This window comes from Aythya fuligula, chromosome 1 (assembly GCF_009819795.1).
Source record: "Aythya fuligula isolate bAytFul2 chromosome 1, bAytFul2.pri, whole genome shotgun sequence".
Taxonomy (NCBI): Eukaryota; Metazoa; Chordata; class Aves; order Anseriformes; family Anatidae; genus Aythya; species Aythya fuligula.
Window position 1 is genome coordinate 195,763,835 of NC_045559.1, and position 25,315 is coordinate 195,789,149.

Genomic DNA, 25,315 nt, shown 5'->3' on the forward strand with positions numbered 1-25,315 from the left:
GTATAAAAAATGTTGACATTTTTATTTTATGAATACTTAGAAAAATCAAAATCCCTAAAATCTACTGTACCCCCTTATAATAATACTGTTTGTAGTTTCTTTTTCCCTCAGTGCCAAGTGAATAATCCCACACTTCACTCTTGAGATGACTCGTCGAGACATCTTGGACTGAAGGGAGCAACCCCTATGCTTCCTTTGAAGACACAGCCATTACCAGTGCCCAGCCACACCTGGTACACGGATTAGCCAGACCCAGAAAAACAAACCACACACATAAAAAAAACCAACAACCTTTCATAGGACAGAAAGCCGCGCAAATGCCTCCCTTTCACCCCAAAACCATGATGTCCATGCCCAGCAGAGCAACACATCAGATTGTAATGTGTCCAACCCTTTTTGATATTTACGGGGGTATGTTTCCCACCCCTGTACAGAATAGTGCTCTTTCTTGATGCCAGCTTCACCAGCATTCAATGCATTTCACTTGTTACTCATAACAGCATTTCTTTTGTTCTTCTTGTTTCTTATTTTTTTTCTCTTTTTTTTTTTTTAAATAATGAAAGTCTACAGCATGTTTTTTCAGGTATATGATTGATGCCTGCTGTTCAACAAATAGTCTGTAAACCATTTTGTCCTCAGGAAGTTGCCAGGCTCCTGGGACAATTGCACTCGAAGAGCAGCACCTTGTGTTCAGCGTGGCGAAGGCAGAGGAGAAGCCCTTTTGCAGCACGAAACTCCTGCTGGAAGGCATCAGCATGAAGAATCAATAAGTCTTTGGCGAAGTTTTTTATCTTCTCTCGGGCTCATGTGACCACTTGCTTCATGGTCTGTCAAAACTAAGCAGAAAGTAAACCTTTAAAAGCGAAAAGCCAAAAAACATTTTAACAGAGATTCAAGCATGAGTTTGTTCTGCTCTAAAGATAAGCGAGCCCAAAACCTTTGAAGTGTTTTTGTGAAATGAAAACAGTCTCAGAAGTTCTGCTTTCAGGTAAAAAATGAGTCAGATTCTCCATTAGCTTTTGCAGCTTGTTGAGCAGACACCTCCACCTAGGGCTCCTAATCCTCGTAGCAGAACTGACCCACCTGTATTTTCAAAAAGGACACATTTAAAAGGAAGCTTATTGTCTGTCAGGAGTACTCCAAACTGCTCTTCTAGAGCTGGCAGCCAGAAGTGTCTCTTCTACAGTATAAAACCATTCTCAATGTTCATTCTTACTTCCCCTGCTTTATAAATTCACTTCTCCTCCAAGCCTCAGCCTACCAGAAGTGCTTGACCAAAGCACAGAACAACAGTTACCTTCTGAATGATGCTTTGATGCTTTTTTTTTTTTTTTCCCTATTAAGCACTGGGCATGGTTAATTGAAGAGGAAGATTTCACATCTTCCTGCTCTTTAACTTGCCCTCAGCATTGAGGGCACCTACTAAATGTTTTAAAGCATCTCCACTTCTACAAGTGAAGGACTTTGTGAAGAGGCAGCCCCTGGGGTCTGAGCTCCATCATTGAGAGGATGTGGGTGCTGGTGTCCTGTGGCTTCTGCAGGGACATCTGTGACAGGGGCCACGTTCAAATGGGAAGAAAGATTTCCCATCCCTTTTTGCCTCTGTCTGGATATTTAGCTTCTCTTCTGTAGTTTGGCACTTGACAAAAGAGTTGGAGTCACATTTAAGATATGCCATATTTTTCAGACAGAATCTAACCCCAAGTCTCCTATAACAGGCATTGCTCAGAGCCAGTCATGTCTGGAAACTGATGGGACCATTCAGAGAACAGGTACACTAATCCAGATCCTGACTCAGACCATTTTGGCAAAAATCACTTTGCAGACTATCCTCCTTTCTCTCTGCTTAAGAAGGAACAAGAGCACATTTGCTGGCCCCAGTTCCACTTCCCCTTTTTCATCATTTTCTCTTCCTCCACCAGCGGCGTTTCAGAATATCGGACTGATTTTTATATTAATCTAAATTTTTGCTATCCCAAGTTCATGACGCAGGCATGTAAATAAAATTACAGCAGTTACATGCAGACAAGATAGCAAGGTCTAAGCAGGTCAATTTCCTTGTAGAATACATCAAAACATTTTTGGTAGGAATACACATCTAGATGCAACCCGATTAATTATTACCTTTTTAATTATTAATGGATTCCTTATACCACCAGATTTGGATATTGATTTTTATTTTGGTTTTGTTTTCTTGTTTTTTGTTTGTTTGTGTTTTTTGTTTTGTTTTAAAGTGCAGGCCACCTTACCTTGTAGCTCTGTTGCATCTTTTTCCAGCTCTTCTACAGGTGTTTCTTCAGGTTTCTCTGGCACAGCTGTCCCTGGCTTCCCATCTACAGTATCTGTCTTAATTGTACCAAGGTTTATCAAAAGTTGCATGACATCAAACTTCTCAGAAACTGCAATGTTCTCTAGCACTTTGAGGCATTTATACGATTTAAGTTCACTCACGTTTTCCTCAAGGAAGAGGAGGTAAAGGCTTAAGTCATCTAAACACTTTGACTTCAGTTTCAGCACATCAAAAGTTGGCAGGATTTCATACACTTTGAGAACGCCCGAATTCCAGCGGAAGGGAACAAACATTGCGTACACCACCAGTGGCATCACCAGGAGATAGACTATCAGGTTAATATAGCTGAGGACCTTGAAGACACCGACAGCAATAAGCTTGCACTGAACCACTTCTGGAACAGTTGTGTCGTTCTTTAAGATCCCTGTTTTGATGGTGCAGAGGAACTCATCGCTCAGAGAGGAGAGGCTAATGTAGTAGCCCAGATAGAGGCACGCGAGGAAAATAATGACTAGAGTGAGTAAACGGCAGAAAATGTATTTGATTATTAAGCATTTGGAATTCTTCTTTGTCCTCAGGTACTGCTCCACAATTGGGTATTTAAAGTGGCTTTCAGAAATTTCCCACAAACTGGAAGAGAGAAAAAAAAAATCACATAGATCAGATGCTACCATCTTAAGTTTCAGATAAGCCTAATACTCTAAAACAGACACAAGACTAAGTTCTCTCTTACTGGGGTAAATCAATGGTAGTTCTATTATACTTAACAGAAAAAAAAAAAAAAAAAAGCTTTTATGCCTTTGTTGTTTGGTTGTTGGTGTTTTTTTCAGGGGTAAGGTGTTCGGTTTGATGTTGATGGTGGTTTATTTGTTTGTGGAGTTTTTTTGTTTGTTTTAACCAGAAGCTCTGCAGACCCAGACATAAAAGGGCAGGAGAAGACAAGAAACAGGCTCTGCCTTGCAGGGTGCGAGCAACTGCCAAGAACACTGAAAGTGAGGGCTGCAGTCCCTCTTGTTTTCTTATGCTCAGTGGGTAAAACTAAGTAACAAGTACAGCAAACAAAGAAACCGGGACGCCTCAGGTAATTAGTAACCTGAAGATCTAATCAAATATTTTCTTTCACAAAAGAAACCTGTAAGTTCCAGCTCCAAGTGCCCATAATAATGATTTCTGATGTCTTTTTTTTTTTTTTTTTAAACAAATTTAAAAATGTGTGAGGTCACCATTCAAACCTTTGTTATAAATGTCTTTGTTAATTCACGTGTCACATCAGTTCAGAGCTTAAGGAAAAGAGCAAAGAAAGCCAAGCCCCAGTATCTTACCTCTGTGTCAGGTTTTCATTAGCAGTTGGAATTAAGTCAGTGGGGTCTCTGGCGTCTCCGCTACGGACGCTGTTAGCAGCTTTGATTGCCCTATTATAGGCTTTGTCAAGTTCTTCCATAATAAATTTCAGGTCTGAAGAAAGGTGAGGTGCTGCAGTGAAGCGCCAGAACAAACATGGTAGATACAGCAGGATAGCAACTAGCAGAAGGATGTATGGGAAGAACTGAAGGAAGAAAAAGTTCACATTAGGCTCCACTTGTATATAAAATAAGTCAGTCTGCCACCACCTTTTTCTATAAGCCTGCTAAATTCCCTATAACTTTATGTAAATTCTTTTACTAAAACATATTTTTGCAGTTATCAGGGACATGCAGGGAAGCCAAATCTCTTTTCAGACAGCTCCAGTAACCTTGCTACCACTTAGCTTTGAAAAAAGAACCAAAAGCCAACAAACTGAATTAAGTTACCACAGTCCTGATTGCGTTTTCACTGAGTATTGAGAGCTGCACTGTCTCAAATGAATCTGAGGCATTAATCTAGGGAACCACAAATAGCAAAACCAACCAAAGGAGCTATCAGAAAGGCTTCCTGGAAGGAGAGGGCAGTGTCATGTAGATGTGTCACCACTGTTCACAGCAAGTAAAATACTCCAAAAGCTGGTGGAAATCTCTCCTGTTGCCCATTAGTAACCAGGAGGTTAATGAACAGACTTTTAATAGTGCTGTACCTGCCCACAAGCACAGATGGCTGTTCAGAGTGCATGGCATGTAGACTATAAAGGATATAACTATGGTTCTAAGGGTATTTAAATATTTGTAGTCAGCTCCTAAATGGAAACCAAGACATGGCATCAGAATGGTCTGATGCTGACACAGAGCAGAGAAGTCAGCCCTCACATGGTCCCTGTTGGTTAGGGAAGGGGCTGATGCAGCTTTAAAACACAACAGCTTGAAGTCTTTCTTTCTCCTATTCATCATGAGGTAGGAGTTCTTCCATGAGATTAAATCTCCAACTCTCTGCAGTTGCTGGAAAGAAGGTATTTTCCATCTACTGTGACATTATATTCAAGGTGTATATTCATACATAACATTACACTTACATGATGTAAGATCTAGTTAGACAAATCATTAGTTAATATAATGTACTGTGCAATTTGACTAGCCTTTAATTCGTTACATCCAAGTTTTGATAGTTGCACTTAACTCAAATCCAGCATCAGTTCCTAAGGACTTTTAATTTATTTGTGATGAACAAATTTGAATCAGATTTAAGTTATCTTAAATGTTATAGCTGCACACATGCATATTCATTGAAAAAGTAAATGGAGAATTTTAGAAGAAACCTGGGTTGAGATCATTAATCACCAAGTGGGACTGCTCCACTTACATCAGTGGATCTGCAGATATTTAACAGGATGAGAACCTGGACCTAACATTATCTTGTGTTTGCAGGAGAGACTGAAGTTTTGTATGCACAAAATAAATAATCTGATGTTACTGAGCACATTATCCAGGAAAGCTGCTTCTGATATCATTCACTATTAAAACAAAATCCTACATAATTATTAATACTAGGAACCTACATGATGTATTAGCACCCATATAAAACTAACTTCTTAAAGGAACTGCATTTCGCAACTGGAGGCTGTAATATGAACTGCCTTTCAGGATGTGCATGTTCTCTGCATAGCAGTCACATCGGAAATTTGTTACACGCAGTAAGACAAAGCCATGAAAAGGATTAAATAACCACAGGAAACAGAGAATGCTGCATTTAAAGGTTAGGTTTCCCTTGCAACCCTTAAAAATTCATAATTTAACTCTTTCTGCTTGGTAGCAATGTACTTGACCCTTGGCCAGAATTGCTACTTCTGTCTCTAGGTAAGCCCTCAAGAAAGCTTAAAAAAAGTGGTTCACATTTAACCTGAGAGAGAATGATATAATAATGGGCTAACCCTGTAGCAGGCTCGTTCCAAGAACCTAGTTAGGTTAATGAAGCAGAGCTGACTGTAATTATACTCTCCATCCCACTAGAGGTAGCTCTTCTTTACCAGCAAGGAACGAACGCCAACCCCATGCTGCTGTATTCTGGCTGTGGTCTGTCCCTGGTCCACTGCAGGGGACTGATCTCCCAGGTCTGGTGGATCTAGTGGATTCCTCCTGATCTCCTGACACAGCTGGAAACTGGTAATTTACCCAGTACCCCCTCCAAGTCCATACTACCATCTTCTGCACCACTAAACCACGCTCACAGAAAGAGCTGTCTATAGTCACCATCAGGAATTTCCTCCCTCCAGAGCCACTACATGCACCAGCAGCCAGGACAGCCCTGATGTTGGGTGCTGCTAATTTTTTTTGAGCTGCTAAATGATTCTGAGCAAACCAAGCAAGCTCCTTCTCTTGAAGTCATGTCCTTAGTGGCAGCCCTCAGTTCTACTTGCTGCACCCTTGACGTGAGCCTTCCCCCACCTACACTGCACAGAGCTCTGCCCTCACTGCCTTCCATTTTCCCTCTTTGTACACAACAGGTAATTTCAGATCACCTGCTTTTCTCCTGGTCTATCATTTACAATTCAGGTGTAATACTCTGACACTCCCAGTGTGTTTTTGTAGACGTGCAACCAACTCAAAACCAACAGCTCAGGAACCCACCCTATTCATCACCGTAGACAATGGCATCAGGTCCCTCAGGTCACAGTCCCAATGCCTGAGGCTGCCCATACCTTTAGGGTCTCATAGCCAGGTTCTTTCAATCCTCTGAATTCTGTATAATCTAGAAGTAACATCCCCTATCTATGAACACACATAAACCTATCTACACTCCTCAGCCCGGACTGCTGCAGCACCTTTTCCATAGGCCTCAACAAATGTCAGCTTGTAGAAGATTGCTGCAAAGACTGCTTGACTTCACTTACTTCTCTGTCATACACCTCTTAACACCCTTCCACTGGTGCCAGACGGGGAAAGAAACAGCATACCTAATTTAGTAAGGAGCCACATATGCATCTTACATTGGTTGATACCATTTGGCTGCACCATTCATTCACATTCATTACAGGTATCAGAGGACTTATGAATTCCCTTTCTGATCCCCAGAACTGGAAAAACATGAGCCGTATCTGATTACTCCTTCAGATCTCTTTACCCAGAGGCCTACAAGAGGCACGGCAAGAGGCAAGATGGTTGATATGCTGAAGTCACATCCCGAAAGCTCCACTGTCTCAGTCCTCATGTCTTCCTTCATATCTAGAAAGAGACTCTGGTGGCAGGTTCTGCACTTGTGTGGCAGTGGCATCAGCTGCTCTGCTCCCTCCAGTCCCACCCATCACCTCTGCCTCGCTCCAGCCTTCTTCCCCTGCACCTCCTCGTCTCCCTGGCTCCTTTACCACTGCCTCTTCACCCAGAAACATCAGATAACTGGGGCAAAGGCACGTTTGCCATGAACTTCCCCTCCTGAGATTCTTATAGCCCCCCAAAGCCACAGCTTATGGAAGCATGAGAAGACACTATGCAGCTCTTCTCTGCATGGTCTCCAAGCCAGAGCTGCAGCACGACCATTATTAGTCCGGCTCTTTTGGTTCAGAAACAAAGCCTGTGTTTGTCAGCCCTTCCACAGCACTTGATGCTAGACTCCATCCTTCTCAGAATCTGTCTTTTTTAAAAAAGGAATGACGTGTGCTCTATTTGTTAACAGCAGGCTTAGATAAGCAGCCAATTGTTCTGAATCATTAAAATTTTGGGTCCTGAACTAGCAGGCAGAAGTGAAAATGCAAAGTCATCTGGCATGAGTCCTAGGTTTTAGAACAACAGACTTGAATTATGCAGCTCATCTGACCACATTTTACAGTCATGCACAACGACTTCTCATTTTACAAAATGGATTCTGTGGCACTCGCACATGGATAAGCATGTGCAATATGCTTCTCATTTTTTCATGTTTTATGTAATTACTTCTAAGGCACTGGATACACAAGGAGGAACTCTCCAGTCTTGGAGAGTTTGTAGTATTTAGATGAAACAGGAAGTATCACTCACTTCAAGAGCTATACAGTCAAATATATGGCAGGGAAAGTTACTGCCCTAAGAGTAGAACTCAGTTTTTCTTTTGCTATCTATGAAGTGCCTTTCCAATGGCAAGTTCACAACGTTTGGTTTAATGCAGCATTTGACATTGCATAACTGACGACAGGTCCTCTAAAAGTAGATTAGAAAAGATACATTAGAATAGATAAAATATCCTGTGGTACAAGATGCTCTTTTCTGGACTTCATCAGTGAGACTACATTAAGGGCTGTAACACTGCGCTTCAACCTGGATGCCCTGAACTTTCATTTCCAGCCAACTGCAAGGAAAAAATAAAAGGACAGGCAAAGGCCCAACAAGTTTGGCACTCAGATCCTCCTGAAAGCCATGAGCACCCCATGTCTGAGCAGGATGTACAGGAGTGTTAGAATGTGGACCCATCTCAGCAGAGCACAGGGTTTTCAGTCGTGTGTTGTGCACTCACAAAAGCAGCCATGAAGGTTATCTTTAAAGCAAATTACCTATGCACATCAAAATGCTTACATTTCATAGACATGCACTGTTTTCTTACATCACTGACCATAAGCAGGTAGAGCAGTTTTAAATCAGTACCATCTACTATGAATGCAAAGGAAAAATAACCCTTAAGCATGGAGCAGAAACTCTAGAAATCTCCTACTTAACCCACTGAACTCTCTTGAAGCCGTGACCATTTATTCAAGTGCCTGCATTGACTCCTCTCATGAAAATTATCTGCACAAACTGAAAGCATATTTTCCAAAACAGCTGTCTTACTAGGATCTGTGAACAACTGTGTTCAGATAAGTATTCAGAATGACACGAACCATAGAGTGATAAATGCACATATTTACAAATATATGTGTTAGCTTTACAAATATTAAAATGAATCCCAAATATTCTCACGGCATGACTTCCATCACCTTTTATTGGAAGGCCAGGGAAATAAGCTGCCAAATTTATGCCTCCACAAAAGGTATCCATCTGAATCACTGGAGGCTAACACACAGCAACATGCTACTGGTCACAGCTCTAAATAGCAGTAATTAGCCAAGTGCAGTATAGATAAACTGCCAAGGGCTGTGGGGAGAGCCTGACATCTAACACACACAATCACAGCTATTTACAGGAGAGAAAACAGAATCATCTCCAGGCTGCAAAGAAGCTGGAAAGCAGGAGACCCCAGGCTATCTCTAAGGCCTCTGTTCTCTTGCCCTAAAAAACATTCTTCTGAGTTTCTAGAGGTTGATCTGCCTTCTTGAAGACATCCATTACAGTCATTTTAATTGTTTAGAAATCAGGTAGTTCTGCAATCAAAATACATTTATGGCTGAAGAGGAAGTGTTTGAGTAATCTATTTGCACATGCAGAGAAGACTTTGCTACCAAGGAATTGCCTTTTAAAGATACATTAGCACCACACTCCTGAAAATTAAGGAAAATCAGACTAAAACCTGAAATAGTCTATTATATAACATCCCTAGCTTCAACTCCACTAAGATCCAGGAAACACACAAAATAAGTTGAAAGGGCTTTTTAATAACTATTTCTTATGATCAAATATGGTTTTGTCATTAAAAGAACATATAGCTGTTAATGGTGGAGTGGCCCAGAAGGTATTCGATAGGACCTGACCTACAGAAAGCCTGCTGAGATCTGGATAAAGACAGCTGGCAGCAGGTGAGGACCACTTTAGTGGCATTAAGAAAACAACCGCTTTGTAATTCCACTGCATCTTCAGTCCTTATTTATTCTAACACTATTAAAATGACTGAAAGTATTCAGATTTCTACCATACTTAATAGTGGTAAAACACTACATTTAAATACAATAATGTACAGCTGTTAAATTGCACTAGTGTAGAGCACAGTCCTGAGAAAATTCCTTGGCATACAGTAATACTAAAAGAAGCACTGACGTGCTTTTACGAACTTCAGACGAGAATAATTCTCATAAAATAATAAAATCATGATGAGGTGCCAGCTTCTTCAGTTCCTAATTCCTCTGTGCCAACAGGCAGAGCCAGAGCAAAGGAACATGACCCAAACTGGCTGACGGCAACAAGCATTTCCAGAAGCAAAATTATTAAGCTCCCTCCGAACAATCCTGTTCCTTTTTGAGTCAATGGGAGATGTTTCACTGGCTTTCAGGGCAGAACAAGAGCTGTGAATGAGTCATAATTCTAAAGGTTGCCACGTGGTTGAGAGGTTATCCTACCTCAGGTCTGAAAGCGAATCTCAAACCTTGAATACACTTTTTTTATTCCTCCTGTTACCTGCTTTCTGCTATGATACAGATTAAGAACTGTACTTTTCCAGCTTCAATTAGTAAGACTAATGTAACTAAAGTACTGATAATACCACACACACGAATAATGGTTTAGAAATACATCTGCATTCAGGTTTCCTTGCACCGGCAGCCTTTAATCCCTCTGGGTGGGGCTTTATAGGTGAAACATGAGGAGTCCTTGGCTGATTGAGAAGTTGCATAAACACTGAGTAACGAGAACCTGGTAACAACTGTGACTATAATCATACCAACAGACTGAAAAACACCTTTTTTTTTTTTTTTTGTATAATTACAGAAAATAACTCAGAAAGCAATCCACAGATCCACAGTAAATCTCAGTTCCATTACAAAAAAGGTATTTTGAAAAAGGTAAGTTTCAGTTCACACATACAATGACTTCAGACACAATTTTTGTACAAAATGCTTTAAGATTTTTTGGACAAAAATTTGAACAAAATGCCTCCCACTGCAATTGTCTGCCCTTTTGCAGAGATCTGAACCAGACGACTGCCATTTCCCCCCTGTGCCACATGCGAAGACCTCTCCTTTCTGCTCTCAGTCATGCACATAGCAGCAGGCAGATGAACATTTTGCCTTCATTTCACACTAGTACTAATCCTTTTCTTCTGAAGAACCTACTCCCTTTACCTCAGCTTTACTAATTTCCATCTTCCTCCTTGATTCTCTCCAATTGACAGCAGACTAGAAAATAGAGCAATTCAAAAAAAAAAATAAATAAATAAATTACAAGATCATAGGCAACCACATCTAGGTTTAGGGGCTAGGCAGAGGTCATCACTCAATGTCCAGCTGCCCCCCAGCTTGCTTGGTTGCCATCATGTTTGGCTATCAAGAGCTAATTAGATGTTCACTGTTCTCCTGTGTGTGTTTCTATGCATTTCTTTGGGCACTTTGGATTAAAAAGGCTTCACAGTACAGTCTTCTCCTCCACTAGATCAGCTACTTACTATGGCCAAAATTCTATTCCAAATTTCAATTATGAAATAGAATTATGAAATAGAATTATGAAATTCTATTTCAAAATTTCTATTCCAGCTCAAAATCAAGCTAAGTTTTTTCAGAATAGACCATCAGGTGGAGTGCTCATCTTCAGAGACAAGAAACAAACTATCTGCAGAGGAAGCAATACATGGCTCCTCCACCAGTCTCTCTTTAACATCATTTTTAGAAAACACTATGTCTGTTCTGATACTTAGATAGATACAGAAAACCTCTTAAGGGAGTTAAGCCTGAAGGGAAAACTCAAAAAGAAACTAGAGACAGCAGAAGAGCAAAGCCTGACCAAGCCCAGTTCCATCAGTGACAGCCCTGAAGATGTGTCTTGCCAGAGGACTCAAACATAGGCATTTTGTCAGCTTTCTTGCTGATGCAGAGGAAATCTTAGTGTTAAGCCTAGATTACAGGCAGGGCACACCCCACTGTCTCACTTCCACATATCCACATATCAGATTGTTTCTTGAGCTGTGCATTTCAGCACATTATCTATTCAGTGCAAAGAGTTATTCAGATCACTGGGAAGTTCAGAAGTCTTGTTCTCCAAGGAGCAGCAGGGTCCAGGAAGGCCCTGAGCACCTGTAGGGGATGTGCAAACCAGCAGCGAGTCTGGGAGTCCAGGAAGCTGCAGCACGCTCCTCCTCTCCACTCCAAAACAAGCTTTCCAACCAATAAATTCCAGCCCTAGGAGAGATCTCCTGGGGCAGAACTGGCACCAAGTAAATGTGCCTGATCTTTGGGGACTGCCCGAAATGGAAACGTGCATTTACTGATGGAAAAAAAAAAAGAATCCCAGAACAAATATCTCTACAAAATAGGAGGGAAGTGAGAGGGTTTCATTTTTGATCCAATACAACCTGCTTTTGATAATCCTTCAGTGCAACCAGACACCTAGAACAAAAGCAGGACAAGTTGCTGCAAGTTGGCTTCTTCACCAAGAGACAAAAAGCACCACGGTCCTACTTCCATCCTACACCACCAAACCCTTGACAGCACTTCTGACCGAGCACAGAGAGCATGCCATAACAAAATCCATTCATTTCAATCAGGAGCTGGGGCATACAAGCTCAAGCCCCCAAAATCATAATGTAGCACCTCCTTAAGTATCTCTTACAGAGTCTTCCAGCAAGCCAAAAGAGCAAGATGCTAAGTGAGTTGGTATTTTAAAGAACCTGAGGTGCCTTGCAAATAAATGTACTGCTGCCCAGAATGCAGGAAAAAAGCCTCAAGTGTTGTTTTAAGAAAAATTGGGCCAATGATCCCTGCTGTCCCTGCATGAGCATCCCTGCCCTTGCACTGTGGAGTGACGTTGCTCTCCTCTGAGCTCAGACAGGCTCCCTTTCCTCGGTAACATCACCTTGCTCCCACAGAGGCTCTGCTCTGCACATTTTAAAAACAACTTGGCCAAAATCTAGCTCAAATCTGCAGACCAATGAGTTTTTACCTGCCTTTCAGTACAGAGCATACACAGGGAGATGGCCCCATGCTCCTGCAGAAACCCACACTGTACACCAACCAGTGGGTACAGCCAGTGGCTGCAGGCCCTGGATTCACCAAAATCAACAACCAAATGCCTCCAGATGCCATGGCAGGAATCAAAGGTCTGTGTTAATGCCTGAACACTGCTCCTTGCCCAGAAACTTATTGATGAGCAACAAGTGGATGGATATTAACTAATACTGTGTCCTGAGGAGCCTTGGGGTGCTCCATCTGGAGAGGAGGCCTCACTGTGACCTGAGACTACCTGAGGAGGGAAGCTCCTCAGGAACAAAAGGGAATGTCAGCCTGGGCATGAGGGAAATTTTCTGTACCATGAGGGTGGTCAGATGCTGGGACAGGCTTCCCAGTGAGGTGGTTGGTCCCCTGTGCCCGTCAGTGCTCTAGAGGCATTCGGATAATGACCTCAATAACATGCTTTAATGTTTGGTTAGCCCTGAAGTGGTCAGGCGGTTGGACTAGATGACATTTACAGGTCCCTTCCACCTGAACTATTCCATTCCATTCTATTCCATTCCATTCCACTGGCCTCCAAACAGCATGTGCAGCTTCCAGTGCCTGGCTCAGTGGAAGGGCTGGTGGCCAAGCATGGATTTAGGAGGTTAGGACTAGGTACCCTGGCTCAGTTACAACCTCTGACTCAGCTGTTCAGACACACTGCTCGCAGCCAGTCTGCAGGGTTTTGCAAGGAAACATCACATACCATCAAGCTACCACAGAGGATGGGCCTTGCATCAATTCCTGAGACAGCACTAGTCAGCAAATTAACGTGGGCTGTGTCATAAAAGTATGACACTAAAGCTTATTACCCATGGCTGGTAAACGAAGAGAATTACAGTTGCACTTGCCAGCTATCAGCTGTGTCATGATATGACACATGAATGGATAGAAATCAGGTAACACAAGAACGTGTTTCCTCAGCAGGAGGGAGCAACGCATCCAGCTTGCAGGTGGAGGTTCCACCTGCTCAAGCTGACCATGGTGTGAGATGTCTCAGCAGCTTCAGCTGGCCTCTGCTTAAGTGATGTGACGTACTAACTGAGCCATGATGAGTTCAGGCCAGAAACCAACAATGCTGGCTTTAATATGCATGAAATGAAAGACCTCTGGGTTAAGGTTATGAGTGGAGCTCATGGGAGAAGGCAGTAGTAAACCCTTACAGTCAATGATCTGGGTCAGCAAACGAATCAGAGACAGCCCTGAATAATCTGTCCGAGGAAATCCAACCAGCTGACCAGATCATAAAAGCTGATGTACAAGATATGCCAGCAGAAATACAGGTGCTCCAGGTCCTGGACCTGAGCTCCTTCTACCACCAGGCCCTCCCCTGCTCCCTGTCTCCAGTGGGGTTATTTGCTGGAGCACAAAGCTGTAGCTTGGATCAGGGAGCAGCACAGCTTCCAGCAGTGCTGCTCCTGAGGTAATAAAAGGGCAGCACTTAGCAAAGCCCCACACCTGCCCATCTCCAGCAGCATTTATGACTTCAGCATCAGCACTGCCCAAGCAAGGGAGTGAGCTCCAGGCATGGCATTAAGTCAGTCTGTAACTCCTGCCAAAGCTCAGCTAGCCCCTTCGAGCCAGCTCAAGTATCTCAGTACCTACTGCACTTTTTAGGCATAAAATAGGCCCCTTACTGTGCCTTCAGTATGATGCTGCTTTACCTGTATTGAAAGGCAACTCAATGGGAACCACCCAAGGAAGCTCAGAAGAGCACACTGAAGGCAGGGATTAAATGTATTGGTACCCTTGATGTACTTCATCTCTCCCCAAATCCATATCTGCCCTGACTCCAACTCTCTCCAACTGGCCAAGTATAACACAACAAAAATATGAAATGTTTTTACTATCCTGCTTTTCTAAATTAAGGTTTTGATACAAGCATTAAGTCAGCTGCTGTGTCTTGTGTCCTGGTTTTAAAGTTAAAGTGCCCTGTTAAAGGCAAATTGGGACCCAGCTCCAGGGCAGCACATCAACATTACTCTGGAACCAGATAAGCGGTAACATTTGTTATTCTAGCACAACAGATTCTTTATTCAAAAGCAGAAAACACCTCCTCCAGCACTATCCTCCTTGGAAGCAAGGGAAAGAAAACATTGTCTCTAAAAACAGTTGAGTCAAAGCCAGGGATTATACCAGAGAACAGAAATGAGAAACGTAAGGCAAAGGCAGGCTTCTACGTGAAGCCAATTTTTCCACGAGGAGCCCCGTACGTACTTTATGAAGCCAGAGGGGAATGTTCTCCAGGTTGCTCTGGGATGGCTGCTTTTGCTGCACAGCTGCCCAGCAGTAGGAGTCCACGTAGGCAGCCTGGCGCCAGGAGAAGGAGCTGGGTGCGAAGCAGCTTATCTGGGCACCTGGAAAACAAAGCAGAAGTGATCACACACTCAGAAGATTAAAAAAAAAAAAAGACATCAAGCTTATAAAGAACAGCTCACACTTGTAGTTTTGTTGTATGCAACGCTACGACATTAAGTGATGGAAGGAAACACAGCAGCTCTGTGACTCCCTCAGTTCCCACAGAACCCAAGAACACATCTTTTAGGCCTGTTTTCATATTTTTTGGAGGAGCATGGTAACCTCCAAGACTCCTCTTCCCTCCACTTGCCTCAGGTTGGCCAAAGGGGAGCCAACAGACATAAAGTGTGACCAGATAAGGCTGGTTTCCCGAGGAAATGGCCACCACGATATACCATCTTGCCGCTGTATTTCTCAGCTGCTCAGCCCACAGCTTACACATCTATTGAAACAAGACCTCAAACACCATTCCCCCAGCCCTGGAGCCCTTGAAATAACACAAGGGTAGGTGTGTCCCAGGCCACTGGTTCTGCCTCTGAGACCATGAACAAGTTTTGAGGGGTTCTGGTTACCCCTGTGAAAACAGGGACTCCCGGCCGTAATTCCTGGCAGGACCAAGACCATGACTAGACACACCACAGTCATCTCCACTTACTCCCAGCACTTCTCCAGCTTCTCCAGAGCTTCAAACTGAAGATCAAGGCAATAATTGTCAGCAAGAGCAGCTGTTTAGCCAGCCTCAGCCTTAGGGTTAAATTGTGCTCTAACCAGCTACAGGCACCAGTTAAGTCTTCCTGCAACATATCTCAAGGTGGAAGAGTGGTTACTTGAAGTGGAGCATCAGTGGCTGCTTAGATGAGAGCTGGTAAAACAGGCTGAGGGGGTTTGTTTTTCTTTCCGAAGCTTTGACAGCGAAAGCAAAAAGTAGTTTCCAGCCAGCATTCCTAGAAGCTGAAACAGGATAGCTGTTTCACCAACTGATTACACAAAAAGTGGAGGCAGCTCTTCCACGAGCAGCCCTCTTCCAAGAACAACCTTCTTCGCTCCTTAGCATATTCATCAAAGTTAGTGCTAGAGGGCAATCCTGTGTGTTTGATAGGAATATTTTTTTGTGTGTAAGATTGTGTCATTCATTGTGTCTTTTTACTGCTTTAGCTTTTAGAGAATAAAACTGCTTTTGTAACAGGAGATGACTGCACTAGCCTTGTAACTTGTACAGCCTTTTTACAATGCAGCGTAGTGAACAAGCATTATAAATAAAAGCTTTGCTTTATGAATCACTGTTACAATTATTTCTGAGGCTGTAGTATCATAATGACATGGTTTGACCTGTCACAAGCCTCCCTTATGGAAAACAAGTTGCTGTTTATCAGACCAGAGCTCACGTGATTTAACAAACTTGGCGCGGCACAACCACTTGCACTCTCCCACAGCTCTGGGAGTTTCTGCTTTCCAGAAAATTCCTATTATCCATGGAAGCTCAAGAAATACCCTGCAGAGGACAAAAATAATAATAATAAAGGATGCAATTGGAGTGTCTCTGTTCTCTGTTGCACGGGGATTCTTTTTGCTCTGCTCTCCTTCACAAACCTCGTGCTGCTGGCTGTGCCCTGGGTGAAGCAGCAAGCAAAGGGTGAACAAAGGGTTCAGCAAGAAGCTCTGTCCTAGCCATGTTTGCCTGTCTGCAAAAAGAACAACAATGTGTTTGTTCTCATGAACGGGTGGGAAACCACTGAAAGTGATGGAGTCTTTAAATCAGTGATGAGCAAGGCAGCCAGCCTCCATCTCCAGAGAAGTGTAAGCACAAGGTCCCACCAGGGCAGCTGCAGCAATCCCAGGGCTGCAGCAGAGCAGCGAGCCCGGCTCTTTAAATCTCTGGCATTTCATCAGGGACTTTGGAAACCTTTGTAACTTTCAGTCGGGAGCCCGGCAGAGAAGAGACAAACATCAGCAGAAGCTGGGGACTCTGGTTATTGCCCTGGTTTTTAATTAACTTACTGCAGTCCTGGCTGTAAATAATCGTTAATATAAATTACAACCTTGCGCTAACCGCGGTATGCCAAGACTTAAACAGAGAGGGAATTTTTCTGCATAATTTCCACTGAATGCAGCTGAAAATGGTTACAATTCCCACCTTTTTTTGTTTTTTCCTTTCCTTTTCCCCTCCAAAGGAGTAACAGCAATGAATCTACACAACTTATGTTTGGACATTCTGGAGGAAGTGAAAGTCTGTAGTTTGAACTGGAGGAGAAATTAGGCAAAGGGTTAAATGCCTTTCACCAGAACCACTGTGCACACACATGTGCACACAAACACACTTTATAGAAGGCAAACAGTCCCTGGCTATCAAAGGGACAGCCTCCCGACTTGGTCACACGAAGCCGCTCCTGCCCCTTTGCTCCCACAAGTAATAGGAAAGCAGCAGCCAAGCCTGTAACACTGACAGGGAGATGCCATGCACAGCAAGAAGGACGAGGAATTATACATGGCTGCGTTCATTAAGCAGATGCCACAACACAGTCCTTGGCCAAGTTATCATTACAGGGTTTTTTTAATCATTTCCTGGTACCGATTCAACCCTGGGGAGGGAGTTATGGGGATTTGACTTAGACTTTTGCCAAGAAAGGAGCATTAAAAAAAAAGTGGCTGCTCCAAGGAGTGACCAGGCACGAGTGCTGCAGAAAATTAAGGCACTGACAGCAGCAGATGAGCACCTGAGTGTGATAAAACGTCACTTTTGCAGCTAGAGCTGGCGCTGGCAGCAGGAATTGCAGAGGGCAGGCCTGCGTCACCACCGCCACAGAGCAGCCGGGAGAGCTGCCACCCTGCTCGGCCTCCCCGCGGCTTCACGCCTGCTTTGGCAGCAATCCCCAGGTGTCTCCTGCATGCCTGAGGCAGGAGAAGCCGTATCTCCTGCTGCTGGTTGCTCTGCAGGTCGTATCCAGCGTGGGACAGGCCACAGGTGGAGGCCCTGTGCTGGTGACATCTTTCCAAGCTTTGCCTATATCCTGCAGGCTCATTTGGGACTCATCGGTCATCAGGTGGCTGAGAGAGGATGTCTCCATCCCAGCTGGGATTCCTCAGGGTTCAGCAAGCCCACCTGGTCTCCTTTGGCCCAACTGGAGGTGGAAATATTGCTACTGATGCCAAACGAGCAGGATTCAAGTCAAATCTGCCGCTCCCACTCTGCTGCCATCGTAAGTGCTTTCCAAAACAGCAGCCTACATACAAAAAGACACTTCCAGCCTCCCAAGGAAAATTGCAGGTTGGAAGGAGAGTCCCAGGTCCATATATGACTGTCTTACTGGTGGGCAAAGTGACACCCACAGAGGGGCAGCACCCCAGGCCGCACACCCATCCCTCGCCAGGAGAGGATGCCCAGCCAGCAGGACTGGTTCCCTCCCCAGTGGCTCAGCACCTCCCTTCCTACTTTGGCATCTAATTAAGAAACTGAACTGACAGAAAGTGCTTCCAGGAATCAATGTTAATCACAGGCTGAGCCATTTTCCTGAACTGAGATCAGGTGGTTTGTAGCTAACAGGATTAAACCTTCAGTAAGTAATTACTCGCTTTCTACTACACTGCAATCACTGTGAAAAGATTTGCATAGGCTTGGATGAAAACCTGGCTATTAATTACTATAGTGTTGCACTAGGCAAAATGAACCAGCTATGATATGTAAAAATCTGTTTGTATCTTGGAAGAATTAGCTACTTTAGCAGCCACTAAAGAAAATCCCACAAACAAAATCAAGCAACATGTACACAGCGTACAGAATGCCAGGCACCACCCAGTGCACATTCTTTACATTGACGTTTTAAAAAAGTAATTAATAATAATTAAAATAAAATGTTCCAGGGCATGCCAAAGAAGAAACTGTATGCGTGGGTGTGCACACATGCATCAAGAGCAGACAGGAAGGAATGGTTTTATTAGGTTTATAGACGCTTCTTATGGTCCAAAGTGGCAGGTTGGGTGAAGGAGAGTAGTCTGTGTTTATGAAGGAATTATAGAGATACATGGGTGCACAGGGAAAAAAAAAAAAAAAAAAAAAAAAGCCAACAACCCTGTTTTGTTCACCAAGGTTTACTCTGACAGCAGAACATAAAGCCCAGGTGATGCAATATTTAAGTAGAGTGGGTCAGAGGAGCCAGCAGGGATCTGTCCCTCTCCTTGGGGCTGCCAGCTATTCCTCAGAGAAGTCTCAAAATCATGCAGTGGGAAAAGAGCAAGGTATTTCTCAGGAATGCCTTCACTGTGACAAATTTTTTTTAATCATGGGGAAAAAAATGTGCATGAAATTCCCACCAGTGAGATATAAAGAAATATAAAAAATCCCTTCACCTGAAGAAGGAGCAACAGCTCAGAACAATGGCTAAGGACCTTTGGCTCCCCTGCCTACATTGCTGTTACCCAAAACCTTTGGCAATGCCAGAGGGCACATTCTGTCCCCCAGAACAGCTTTCTGTCATTTCTGTAGGAAATGAAAAGCTGGCTCTGTAGAAGTAAAGCAGAAAAAATTCTCTTCACCAACAGATGAAGACATTCACCCAAAGACAATGTTGGAGGTTTGCTCCAGCTCTCTGGGCAGGCCTGTCCCTGATGGCTTCATCTTCTTTTCACTGAAGGCTCTTTACATGCCAAATTGCAGCACAGCATAAGCTGCCATGGAAAAACCATAATCAGTAAATATCTGCCACATCTGTGGTAACATCAGCATGTCCTAAATTATTTCTCTGCACCTGTGCTTTCCAGTCCCTGGCTCACAGCCTGTTCCCAAAGAGGTCTTCAAGGGAAACCAGGGGGCAAAACCAAGAGCAGAGCCCGCAGCAGGGAGCTGAAGGTTGCTCTTCTGGGCTGGCACCACTAACACAAGGTGCTTTGGAGCTCACAGTTTGGAGGGGGCTGAGAAGTGCTGCTCTGGACAGATGCTGGTTGACTCAGTCCCCTCATTACCGCTCCCAGTTTCAGCAACAAAGTGCAAGATGAGCAGAGCTCAGCCTGCTCCGACAGCGCTTGGAAGTACTCTCTGAGCTCCCAGCCAGCAGCAGCTGCCATAGTGACAGTCTTTGGCCTAATTACACCCAACTCTCATGGAAGTCACAAGATAGGATTATTTCCCAAAAGCTGTCCTGGCGACTTGTGACCATGAAGGCAGATGCACATCAGCAGGAAAGGGTCAACAAGGGGGTAGCAGCAGAGGCAAGGAGCCTAATCCAAAAGTTAAGGCTACTTATTGCTATATTTGTTATGATTTACTCTCTTTTTCTCCCCCTTCCTATTCATTTGATTCTCACAGCTGCTTGAGAAACGCAATTTTTATAGAGATGTGGGCCCAGCTGGAAGCAAGAAGAGGGATGCTGAGCTAATTGCTGAGGGTGTGCAATGCTGCCCCAGCAGAACCCACAGAAGCTGCTGAGATGCAGCACACAGACTCCCTGCTAATGCTGTTCATCCCCCCTATTTTCTGCTGTCTGAGGCACCCCGAAGTCTACAGACAGCCATCTGGGGGAGCTGAGGGCTAAAATAAAAAATTTGGGAAAAAACAAAACCAAAAACCTCTCCCAGAAATGAAGTGGAATTTCAGCAGGGCAAAGGAGGTATGTCACCAGTTGGAAAGCCCCAAATGGTCAGTGGGGAGATTAACCCCATGGCATACACAGCATAGCACAGGGCTCCCCACCTGAGAGCAGCGGGGGGCAGCAAGATTTGTTCAGTGCAGCAAATCTTCATCTTGACAGATCTGTGCTGCTCCTGTGGGTCAGTCCACGGCCAGGCACTTCTCAACCCACCATCCTGCCACAACTAGTAGTGCTTCCCAGACCTTCACACTGATTATATCCAAGTTTCTTGGGTCTCTCTACTTAGCACGTGATGGTTTCTGGATCCTGGGAAGCTTTCCAAGGGCTTTTGTTAGATCATAGAATAAACACAGATGCTAAAAGGAGAGGAGTAAGTCATGCTAGCAATGTACCAGCCACACACAACCGATGTCCAGACCAAATATACAGCAGGGACACCGGGTGTCCACCCTGAGCCCATCTTCTCCTGCCCCCAGCCATCTCCTTCCTTCCTCATCTCCCTTCCCCGCCAGTAGCTCCTGCGTGGAGCCACAGCTGAACCACACACCCTGCTCGCTGCTGTCACACAGGGTTAAACGGGGCAGTCTGGAGACAGCAGCCGCTGTGCTTAAGCACCCATGCACAATTCCCAATTCCCTTCCTATGGACAAGGATGCGAATATTTGATGCTGAGTGGTCATCTCTCACATCTGCTTTTCTTCAGCTGCGACCCACGCCAGCCATCAACATTTTTCCCAGAACGACTTTGGTGGAGAAACAAGCCTCTGCCAAAACTAGCAGCTTGTTTGATTTCCTCTCTGTCCAACCTGCTTAGGGTTTCACTTCTTGTCTGGGAAAATACTCTTGATGTGCTGCCTCCCTCCCTGTGGCTCTTCAGAGCCCTCTGCACCCTGAGACACAGCGACAGTCACAGTAGGTGTGCTGGCCGTGGCAAAGAGGGGTTTGAAGACTTCTCTCTCCCCTTCTCCATACAATGACCAAGCTGCTCCAGCCGTAAGATGAGGCACTGAAAGATTTCAGCCACCCATGTCTGGCCGGGGAAATTTCTGCTTCCACTCTGCAATCCCCTGCTCCTTGCAGAGAGAGGCAAAGTTACACACCGGGACACAGGATCTCAGCGCCGTGTAACAAAAACTGAATATACTGTGACCATAACAAGTGGTGCTTCCGTAAGAAGTATTTGTGTCTTCAGCTAACTTGTTTACAGTAAGGAAGCAGATCTCAACACCCAGTTTAAAAACTGGAGTCTCAACCATGTCTCAAAGCTACTGTTATTAAAGACATAATCAAAGAAAAATGGCATGAATAAACTTACTGATTCTCTGGCTCATACATTGCTGAGGGTGCCCCCATCTTTTTTTTTTCTTTTTAATTTTTTTTTTTTTTTTTTCCCCAGAGGGATGGATGATGTATCTGTATTTCTGTGGTTTCTGTTACTGCAGTACCTGCCAACCTGTTGTGTATCTGCCCGAAGAGCTGCCAAATAATCTAAGGAAACAACGTAAGGCAGCAATGCAAGTAACATAAGCATGCATGGCACTGTTCAAATGCTCACAATCCTAGTGCTATCTCCAAGTTCCCAGTATAAAATGGTATCAGACAGACACAGAGATGGTGGGTGCAGATCTCCAGCCTCCTTTGCCACGTGCTGAGCCCAAAGCTTTGCAGAGCAGACAGAGCCCAGCTCAGCCACAAGGAAGCAACACCAGAACCGGCTTAAAGTCATCACAGACCAGCAGCTGATCAGGGTTCTCTGAAATATAACTACGAATAAACTCACGTCAGTTCTCCTTCTCCCCAGAAAGATGCCGGCATGCAGATCTGACACCATGTACCTCCTAACCCCGAGGAGATCCTGCAGGGCTCGCTGCTCCCCGCCTGAGCACCGCGGCCGTGTTTTTCATGCCTCCAGCACAGAAATCCTCCGCGATATGCAATTCGGATCTGTGAATCATTCGTTATCTGAAACTTCTATCAAAACCCAAAGGTACTTGACAGCTTCGGGAGACACCTGTGGCCTTTGTAAATGTCTTAATCGCTTTGCACAATCAACAGCAACCACAGGTGGGATGAAAATTGCAGTTACCAGACACTGTGCTGCAACGAGGCACCAGAAGGGAAGGGGAAGTTGACGGCTAGAGCTGCCGTGCTGCTTTAGGTGGGAAGAACACAACTATCCCAACAGAAATAGGATCTGAGCACTTGTTTCTGGAAAGTGCGTGTGATTTTTGAACCCAGAGGCAGGGATATTTCCACACAGTGACTCACATGCTCCTTTCACAACCACTTCTGATTTTGGGTCGCTCTTCCTGAGACCTAAAACGCACCCTACCATTTTCGCTGGGTTTAGCAGCCTTGAGCTTTTTCAAAGCACGGTTATTTCAGGAAGTGTTTGAGACAGGCACCTGCTTTCCATTTCATCGCTGGCTGAACAGCAGTGCCTACAGAAGACCCGAAACACTCTGCATCCCTCCAAAAACCCTTAATGGTAACATCTCAGTGAGCTGCAGCCTGCCTGCTGAGCTGTAAGCGCTGTGCAGGCCACAGGCACTTGCTGTTTAGGGGCAGCACGGCTGCCGTACTATCACTTTCTATATGGAAACCACGTGGTGGAGCTTCAGTGACACCAGAGGCCTGCCATCACACCATTGATTTATTTCTTCTTCAAACAGAAGAGCTGGGTTTTAAACCACAGGTTTTCTCCTGACTGGTTCTCAAGATTACAAGGGAAAAAAAAGCACGTGGCGTATCCCTGGTATGCAGGATGGAGCACTCACTTTACTCTTGCTTTGTGAATCTGCTGCAGTTGCAGATTCGATCTGAATCATTTTAATAATGAAAGGTGTTATATACACCATGTGCCGGGGAGCAAATGTTTGGTTAGCAAAGAGGAGAATGTCACTCATTCAGAAGAAAGGAAAGATTTACCTCAACTCAACCATCACATGTTGGGGCTTTACTTAAAAAATGAAAACGAAAGAAATTCTTCTGCAGGGATCATTAGAGAGACCTTGCTACATAGCCACTGTTTCAGACAGATGAATCCAGAGCTTTTAGAGGGGAAGCAGAAGGAAAAACTGCCAGGTCCACATCCAAGCTAGTTTGTGCACCTGCACAGCCCCCTAATGTGACAGCCCTCTTTTTCATTGTTTCAAGGCAAAGAAAAGCACACGTAGCAGCTGATCTAAAATTAAAAGGTTAAATTACAGAAATACTTCTGCATCCTTTCAGTCTCTGATTGACCAGAGCATCCATGGGACATGGATCTGGTCCTGGCAATCCCAGCCTGGTTGTCCTCGACTCTTCTGCTTGGTTATTGCAGGTTGCAGGGTTCTGGGTCAAAACCACGTCTACTGAAACCTGTGTGCAATTAGATGTGAACAGAATGGACTGGGGCATGTTATCTGGTAACCCCTCTGATATCTGATTAATACTATGCATAATGTTTTTCCCCAGATTCACCACTACCTCACAATCCCATGCCAGCTTCCAGTCTCTTGTCACTGGCTTCACTCAAAGCTAAAGACCAAGTAGCTCGGGTGTACCGTGCTGAACACCAGCAGGTAGGTGCATGCAGTAAATCAAAGTATTCCTGAAAGCGTGGAAGAGGTGTGTTCACCTCTGTCCCTAAATGGACAGCACTGCTTATTCACCTTTGAAATCTGCTTTCACAGAGTGCCACTTCAATGATAAGGAATTGTCACGTGCAGTGGGTTTTATAAGCAAGCACCCAAGTTACAAACCTTCATCATTTGGGCTTGGAAATCTCCTCGGTCATTTCTGAGACTGGGAAGAGGGCTGGCTATCAGGCTGCAACACAAGTCCTTGGGGATGGGGAGGTGCAAAATCCTGGGGAAATATGGCCTTTCTCACCAACAGCACAGCTTCATCCACTGACCCACAACAGGAGCAGGATCGGGGCAGTTGCAGAAGCACAGCAGAGTGGGGGGAACCTCTGGGGAGCTCTTGCAGATCACCCTGCCACTGCGCACCCCAATTTTTTCAGGGTTCAAACCCAAACAATGGGTTTTCAGTCCTGCCAAACGGTCTGAGGGGCCTGATCCCTGCCTCCTCTCCCTGCCAGGTGCCGGGCAGGTGGCGAGGTCTCCTTCCAACCCTGGGGCATGGCAGTGCAGCACATGGGCTGCCTTTGAGGTCCTGCTGAATTCACCCCCATGGGATGAAGGTGCCAGGGGGCTAGGGTGCCCCCACGGAGGAGGAGGAGGAGGAGGGCAGAGGAAGGCCAGCCTGATGCTTGCTCCATGGCGGCGCTCCCAGGGATGCTTCTCTCCCCTTCCTCACCCCCCACACAGCCCAAACCCTCCTTCTGCCCCAAGCCCCGAGCGGAAACCCCCCGAGGGGTGGCAGCTGAACCCCACAAAGCGCCAAACCCCTAAAATCCCCCTTTTTAACCCTTCCCTGCCCAGCCCCAGCCCCGCCCCGCCGAAGCCTTTGTCTGCCGAGACAGGGAGCTGAGGGGGGGGCTTAGGAGGGGCCGGTTACCGATGGAGATCTCCTGGGCGAAGGCGAGGGAGATGAGGAGCAGCGGCAGCCCCACGGCGATGCAGGTGACGATCTTGTCCAGCGCCAGCTCCAGCCGCAGCCCCTTGTAGCGCGTCTCGGGCGGCTCCTTCAGCAAAAAGTCCGAGAAGACGTACTCGGTGGCGATGTGCGCGATGGCCATGGTGGGCACGGCTCGGCACGGCTCGCTACAACACGGCACGGCTCGCTACAACGCGGTTTTACCCCGCTCAGCTCCTCCCGGCACGGCTCCGCCCGGCTCGGCTCGGCAGCGCCCCCGCAGCCCGGCCCGGCCCGGCCCGGCTCGGCTGGGCACGACACCGCCCCCGCCGGGCTGCTGCATGCCCCGGGCCGAGCCGTGCCGAGCCGGGCATCGCCACCTCCAAGACTGGCCCGGAGAGGTCGTGGGGTGTCCTCCTCTGGAGATATCCCAAACCCGCCTGGCTGCCATCCCGCACAACGTGC

At 45.3% G+C, this 25,315-nt stretch overlaps 1 protein-coding gene across 1 annotated transcript; it reads right to left on the minus strand.

Moving 5' to 3' along the window:
• Positions 1-538: 538 nt before the first annotated feature.
• PANX1 (pannexin 1) lies at positions 539-25,081 on the minus strand. Its single transcript, XM_032205696.1, has 5 exons — positions 24,833-25,081; positions 14,667-14,806; positions 3,613-3,836; positions 2,250-2,920; positions 539-836 (listed from the first exon to the last, which is right to left on the minus strand). Exons 1-5 carry the CDS (start codon positions 25,011-25,013, stop codon positions 751-753), a joined length of 1,302 nt encoding a protein of 433 aa, XP_032061587.1. The 5' UTR covers positions 25,014-25,081; the 3' UTR covers positions 539-750.
• Positions 25,082-25,315: the final 234 nt, after the last annotated feature.

What these genes read in the sequence shown, in the direction of transcription:
- PANX1 (XM_032205696.1), bottom strand. Translation starts at nt 25,013, where the DNA reads ATGGCCATCGCGCACATCGCCACCGAGTACGTCTTCTCGGACTTTTTG. An exon ending in TTCCCCTCTGGCTTCATAAA is followed by an intron (nt 3,837 to 14,666) that starts GTACGTACGGGG and finishes TTCTTCCTTCAG; the next exon opens with TTCTTCCCATACATCCTTCT. An exon ending in AATGAAAACCTGACACAGAG is followed by an intron (nt 2,921 to 3,612) that starts GTAAGATACTGG and finishes TCTCTCTTCCAG; the next exon opens with TTTGTGGGAAATTTCTGAAA.